This window comes from Grampus griseus (genome assembly GCF_964374135.1).
Source record: "Grampus griseus genome assembly, chromosome: 2".
NCBI classification, from domain to species: Eukaryota; Metazoa; Chordata; class Mammalia; order Artiodactyla; family Delphinidae; genus Grampus; species Grampus griseus.
The window spans coordinates 458,751-466,079 of NC_139018.1; the positions used below are offsets into that span (position 1 = coordinate 458,751).

The 7,329-nt window shown below is 60.2% G+C and overlaps 1 protein-coding gene across 1 annotated transcript; it reads right to left on the reverse strand.

Annotated features, from left to right (window-relative positions):
• Positions 1–5,599: 5,599 nt before the first annotated feature.
• On the reverse strand, positions 5,600–6,783 carry TMEM121 (transmembrane protein 121; the record flags this gene model as incomplete). The annotated part of the gene is made up of 1 exon (XM_082649635.1): positions 5,600–6,783. The coding sequence occupies one exon, from the start codon at positions 6,781–6,783 to the stop codon at positions 5,827–5,829; it is 957 nt and encodes a 318-aa protein (XP_082505761.1). The 3' UTR covers positions 5,600–5,826.
• Positions 6,784–7,329: the final 546 nt, after the last annotated feature.

The following is a 7,329-nucleotide window of genomic DNA, read 5'->3' on the forward strand; positions in this document are numbered from 1 at the left end:
TTCAATGGTGAATCACAAAAGCATTTTTTTAAATTCTACTTGCCAAACCTGCAGAGGATAAAAAGTATGGTGGAAAATGTGACTGATCTAAAAGACCAGGGATGGAGAGGAGAGAGGGTTTAAAAAAAAAAAAAAGATGACAAACACATAAAATGAGACGGTAGAAAGAGGTCCAAATAGAACAGAATTCACAGTAAGTGGATATGGATTAAGCTCATCTTTTCAAGCAGAGATGTCCACACAGCACGTAAACAACAAAGTCCACTTTTGAAACAAAACTGTGCCGAGTGTCTTAGTCAGCTCGGGGTCACTATGACAAAGCAGCACAGACTGGGGGCTTCACACAGCAGACATTTACGTCTCCCAGTCCTGGAGGCTGCAAGTCCCAGATCAAGGTGCCAGCGCGGCCAGGTCCTGACGAGGACCCTCTTCCTGGCTTGCAGACGGCCGCTGTGTCCTCACGTGGTGGGGAGAGCCATGGTCCCTCCCTCTTATCAGGGCACTAATCCCATCATAGGACCCCACCCTCATGACCTCTTCTAACCTTAATCAACTCCCAACGGCCCCACCTCCAAATACAATCCCACTGGGGCAGGGCTTCAACAAGTGGATTTGGGCGGTTGTGTGTGGGGGGGGGGCACAGACATTCAGTCCACAGCAGAGGGTTTGAGAATAAAGGGTGGGAAAACATACACCATAAAAACACAAACCAAAGCAAAGCTGGTGGCACAATTCTATCAGGCAGAATGGAACTAAGTCAAAAAGGATGACTAGTGATAAAGAGAAACACGGTAACAAAGGAACCAGGAAAACCAAACCTGTTAGCATGAAAATGTGCACGGCAAAGGTGACAGAAGTGCAGGAAAGTGACACAATTGCCTGTGAGGTTCCAACAAACCATCTACGCCCAAAACCAATAGATGGTTCAGCCAGCAGAGTCAGTGGCAATGGCTTTCCCAAACCTGGCACCTCCCCTCGGTTCCCAGGACTTAGGAAGATGAGGGTGAGATGCAGGACTCCACACTTGGACACGTCGCAGGGGATTCAAGACTATCAAAGACCAACTCTACAAACTTGCAGAGAAAAAGCAAAGATCGCAGACAAAGAAGCAGGGATCAGGCTGATGTGAAAACGTGAACAGCCACGCTGGATGCAAAAGCACCAAGCGTGGGAGATGCTGCAGGGCTCACTCGACTCAGCCCTGTCGGAAAACCGTGTGGCATCACCTGGAGAAGGTTTACAGCCCCTTACCTGTGTCCCAGCAGTTTTATTCCTTAGTACATACCCCAGGGAAACTCCTTGGCACATATGAGAGATGCACACACAGGAGCAGTCACAGCAGCACGGCTCACGGTGGCAGTAACCTGGAAAATCCAAATATCCATCGATGGGGACGCGATGGGACAGCGTGGAACATTCACATAAGGGTCCTTCACTGGCACACAGAACGAATTAGCAGACACGCAAAAGTATGGATAAATCTTAGTAAAACATGGAGGGAAACGTATCTCCAAAGAAGAATATATATAGCACGACACCCTTTCCGTAACATTAAAAACAACTGAAACCAAAACATGCATTCAGAAATGCATATCGATTTGATAAAACTGCACAAAATGGAAACAAAGGAAAGGCGCTCCCAGGTCTCAGGGTGAAGGTGCCTCCCGTGAACGCGGCAGGGACAGGTGGGGGCCCTCGGTGAAATGCAGTCATTGTCGAGATTTCACCTTTGGTTTGGGTGGGGGGTTTGCAGGTGCCTCCATGATTTAAAGTAAGAAATTAAAGAACTGACTGTAAATAACGACATCCAGCGTGGACCAGTGAAGGGAGCATATCATGAACCAAAGGTGATGATCCCTCCCGTTCTCTGCACTTGTTGTCCATTTAAGAAGAAGACTGTGGGTCTTCCCTGGTAGTCCATTGGTTAAGACTCTGCACTTCCAGGGTTCGATCTCTGGTCAGAGAAGATCCCACAGGCCACACGGTGTGGCCAAAAAAAGAAGACTGTGACCAGAATCTACACAGGATGCCTCCGAACTACTAAGAGAAAGACAATCGGATAGAAAAACAGAATATGCAAAATTCACGGAAGAGGGACCGCGAATGTTCCACGGAGATGTGAGAAGATGATCAACCTCGTGAATAATCAAGGAAACGTGAAGGTAACTCGCTATCCCAGCCCCATCACGTGGGCGAGACTAACGCTACCACGTGCGTCAGGGGTGGAGAAGCCGCAACGCTCATGTTCTGCTAGTGAGAACGTGAGTGAGGACAGATACCTTAGAGGGAAAAAAATACTGAAAAAACCTGGTGAAGTTCAAAGGTGCTGCTCTTTTGGAGATATAAGTGGCCCCCGTTCCTTCACAGCAGAAGAATTTCATCTGGACACCCGGGCACCCTTTCCCTGTGGACCCACATGTCCAAATTCAGGACAGTGGGGTGTGAGCCAGGTGTCTTGTGCCAGCTTCTGAGAACCACGCAAAGAGATCCTACAAGCGTCCCCTTTCGAGGTCTTCAGCGCCCTGTCTGTGCCTCGGCTGAGAACCTGGACGGAGCATCAGAGCTCACGGAGGAGGCGGGAGATGGGAGGGACGTGGGTCCCCAATGGGCTGGGATGGACCAGCAGCCTGGACAACCTTCCAGACTCACGTGGGAGTGACACGAACATCCATGTCATCTAATCACCCTCCTCTCCAGTTTCGTGCCTCCCTGGGGGGACATGGACGAGTCCACAGTCAGGTCAGCAGGCCTTCCTCCGTGAGCCAGCACCAGTGAGGAAGGAGTCGATTCCACGATGACCACTGGGATAATAGGCACAGGGCGACCCCCAAGCAAATTCTGGTCTGGTCACCATGAAGGAGTGGCCACGGGGCAGCCACGGGGCAGCCACTGGGCGTCCACGGCAATGCCCTGCCTGCAAACCCAGCAGGCATCTTCCTCACCTGTCTTGACCTCCCTCCCCATCCCCCCAGCCCCCTCTCTGCCATTCCTCCCACCCCTCGGCTGTCCAAGCCTCGCCCCCACCTGTGACACTTAATTTGACGTGTCGAGCAGGCTGGGCCACAAGAGCCCAGGCAGCATGTGAGGCTATTTCTGGGTGTGTCGGTGAGGGTGTAAGCAGATGGCCTTCCCCGTGCAGCGGTCCTCACCCAATCCTGGAGGCCTGGAGAGAGGAGCGGGGAGCGGGGGACGGGAGGTGGGTTCGCCCCTGCCTGAGCTGGGACGTCCATCCTCTCCTGCCCTCAGACATCCGCGCTCCTGCTCCGCGGACCTTCGGACTCAGACTGAACGACAGCGCCGTCCTCCTGGCCCCCAGCCCGCAGCTGGCAGGTCATGGGCCCGCTCGGCCTCCACGGTTGCGTGAGCCAACCCCTCATAAAGGGTCTCTTCTGTTCCGTATCTCTCCCACTGGCTCTGTCTCTCCACAGAACCCTGACCAACACGCTCGCTCCGAACCGCTGCCGTTCTGCTCTCAGCCCCCTGGTGCGACCCCACCTCCAGCTGTCTCCCTGGGAGAAGTCCGCCCCGGGCGCCCTGCATACTGACGCAGCTGACACACGTGAGTGCCCACCGCCAGTCTGAAGCCCTCGGGCAGCGCCCAGCCTCAGACCCTCTGACTGACGGGTCTTCTCCTTGGTCTTTCTCCGGTGAACTGGCAGTTACCTTGTTCTTGCCACAGATTAAGCCACTCACGCTTCAGCCATGAGAGGCCGTGCAACACTGCAGTGTCCCATCCCTCCTCCACCTGGGCCATCGGCAAAAGGGTCCCCAGAGAGCAGAAGACGTGGCGGCCATCCTAACAGGGGCGATGACGGTGGTGGCTTCTGTTCTGGGCTTATCACTAACTGGGTCTCCACCACGTTACTGGACAAAATGAATCGGATAGGGCTTCCCTGGTGGTGCAGTGGTTGGGAGTCCACCTGCCGATGCAGGGGACGCGGGTTCGTGCCCCGGTCCGGGAAGATCCCACATTCCGCAGAGCGGCTGGGCCCGTGAGCCGTGGCCGCTGAGCCTGCGCGTCCGGAGCCTGTGCTCCGCAACGGGAGAGGCCACAACAGTGAGAGGCCCGCATACCGCAAAAAAAAAAATGAATCGGATAATGTGAAGTTTAGCTATTACTTAACATGAGGGAGTTCGATTTTGCCAAGTTGGGTTTTTACTATGATGAAGCTATTTTCCTACAGAAAAAGTGAACGTGCTTTGGAACGGAAGAAGACGGGTCAGGAGTTCGAATGTGTTTTCGTCTTGAGGGGCCGAGCTGCGTCCTGCAGGGCAGACTCTGCCTGGTGCCACCACAGCAGGTGAGGTGCGTCTGAGCCCCACCACAGCAGGTGAGGTACGTCTGAGCCCCACTCCAGGAGGAGCAAGGCGGACGCGGAGGCCCCTCACTCCAGGGAAGAGGGCAAGGCCCTCGGCCTCAAACCCAGGGGCCTCGTCTTCCACTGGCATCCCGGGCTGTCAGACCCCAGACCCAGCGAGGCAAGTACCCCACCCCCGAGGCTGGCCCTCAGAACACGGCCGTCATGGAACCAGTTCTGGCCCAGGGCCCCTGAGGGGCCCACGCGGGGGGCTTCTGAGAGGGACTTCCCTACCAACAGGGGAAGCCGCAAGGAGGAGTCCCCGCCCTCTCCTTCCCGAATTGGGAAGCTGTTTTTGAGATGACAGGAGCTGTGAGCTGATGAGTGAGGCGATGACAGACAGGGAGCAGCTGGGTGGCGCTGCTGTCACTTCTGGCCATCACAGACCACCTCAGGAAGCCAGGGAAGGCAGGCTGGGACGTCCCCATCTTGTTCCCAAGGCAAACCCAGAGGGCAGACACCTCGGGCCACGAGCCAGACAACAGCCCCGGTCATGAAAACGGTGGGTGCCGGCCTGGGCCTCATTCGGAGACCCTCAAAGTCGGGGGGCAGGGCACATGGCCCATTAAACCAAGTCAGGACCAGTGTGCCTGGCGCCGCAGGGCCATGGAGGCCAGTGGAGGCAGAGGTAGGAGGCGCGGACCAGCGCTGACGCCCAGGAGGACGGGTGAGCCTGGGGCTCCGTGAGCCCAGAGCCGTCTTCTCTGCCCTGGGAGTGCGCCAAGTTCCCGCCTCTGACACCGGGACACGGGGCCTCACAGCCAAGGCAACCCCACAGCAACGGCCCCACCGCTAGGCGGAGACCCAAGGGCCAGCAAGGGGCTCCTCCCGGAAGAGGCAGGAACCCAAAACAGACCGTGGGGGGAGGGGGCGGGACCCTAGGGCCCCTCAGACCCACTCTCCCACGGGTCCTCCCTGCCGTCCCCGTCTGACTGCCCAGAGAGACCGGGACAGGACAGAAGTGGACCGGCCCAGCCGCCCACCGTCACTCGCTCACACCCCGCCCCTCAGGCGCCCCTCCGCAGCTATCAAGAGACTGGACACATCAAACAGGCAGAGCAGTGCCACGTTCCATACAAAACTGTAAACAAGAGTCTTTAAAATGACAGAGGCCTCCTTAGTCCCAAACTCTGAGCCAGAGGCCCCCACCCAGGGACCCCAGGGGAACAGACCTCCGCCCACTCTGTCCTCCCTTCCCACCCAGGCCCCCAGCAGGCGGAGGTGGGACCCTTCCCGCTCTGGCTCAGGCCGTACACACGGGCGCCCACGCTGGGCGGACTGGCCGAGCAGGGGCTGAGGTCCGTGGTCCGAAGGATTCCTGAGATGAAGAAGCGGCCGGGGGTCGCCCCCCACCCCCCTGGGTTCGGGCACTCTCCGCACCTAGCCCCGTTGGGAGCCCGCCCCCACCCCATCCCATGCAAACCGTGCGCCTGCAGCCACGCGTCTCAGCGCCCTTGGGCGGCCCCTGTCACGTGTCCAGGGCGTCTCGCGTGGGTGAGGGCCCGTGGGGGCGGCCCGGCTGGCCGTGCAGCGGCGCGTGCGGCGGCACCGAGTTGCGCTGGGGGGCTGGGGGCTGCAGCTCCAGAGCCAGCGCGGGTGGTGGGAAGTCGCGCACCTGGCGGCGGTACTCCAGAAAGGTGCAGGCCTTGGTGGCGAGCGCCACCACGTTCTTGCCCACGAAGATGGCCGAGACGCGGCTGTCGCGGAAGAGAGCCATGTTGGCGGCGCGCGCCAGCACAGCCACCACGTTGACGGTGGCGAGGCTGAGCACCGGATAGAGCATCATCTTCTGCGGCGCGATGTGCTCGCCCTGCATGCTGACCTCACTGAGCGCCACGCACGGCAGAACCAGCAGCAGCATGTAGCAGTAGAAGAAGGTGAGGCCCTCGGCCCAGAGCGGCAGCGCGGTGCGCGGCGGCTCCCACAGGTTAGCCTGCATGTCCAACAGGTCCAGCAGGTCCAGCGCCACCCAGAAGAGGCGGCCGCGCAGGTCCTCGCGCTTCCGGAAGGTGCGCACGTACTCCATGCGGTCGAGCGCCACGAGCAGCAGGAAGAGGCCGGGCACGCACACCGACAGCAGCAGCGTCAGCGCCTTGCGCGCCAGCGGGTCGGCCGCGCCGCGCCGCGCCGCCTTGTAGTTCTGGAAGATGAAGTAGAGCTTGATCTCCAGCACGAAGATGTATAGGAACCAGAGAATCATGGCGTAGCCGCGCTTGGCCGTGCGCACCTCGGCGCCTACCCACACGGCCACGTAGCGCAACACCAGCAGGAAGCACACGTCGCCCACCAACACAATGATGCACACGCCGATCTTGCGAGGGCCCTGGTTCTGCTCCACCAGGTACGCGTCCATGACCGCCATGCTGCCCATGATCACCAGCGTGGTCAGGCACACGTGGCGCCGGTCCGGGGGCGGCAGCACCATGGTCGGCCGCCGGGGCCCCGACCTGGGCGCGCGCAGCCCCACGCTAGGCGGGACGAGGCCCGGCGGCGGCGGCGGCGGCGGCGGCGGCGGCGGCGGCGGCGGCGGCGGCGCTCAGCCCTCGGGCATGGCGCGGGGCCTGTCCAGCCGCCCCGAGGGCGCCGCTGCTCCCGGCTGGCGAGCTCAGAATCTGAGGAGATCAGAGCAGACAGAGTCAGGATGCGGAGGGGGCGGCCTCTCCCACCCCGGCGACGTGCTTCCCGCGAGGGGCGCTGTCCCCACTCGGGGCCCCGGGCCTCGGCCGCACGCACGCGCCGATGTGCGCACGGGGGGCCGCGAGCCAGAGCGGGGCCTCCAGGGGGCGCCGCAGCCCCACCTGAGACCCGAGACCTCGTTCCCGCCACCGCCGGGGAGGAAATGGAACGGAAGTGGCTTCTCCCCGCCGCGCGCGCGTCCCCGGGGACCCGGAGGTTTGTCCCTGCTGGGCCCACGCCGCAGGCCCGGGGTTCCGTCCCGTGGCCGTTCCCGCGGGAGCTCGGGCGTCCTCGC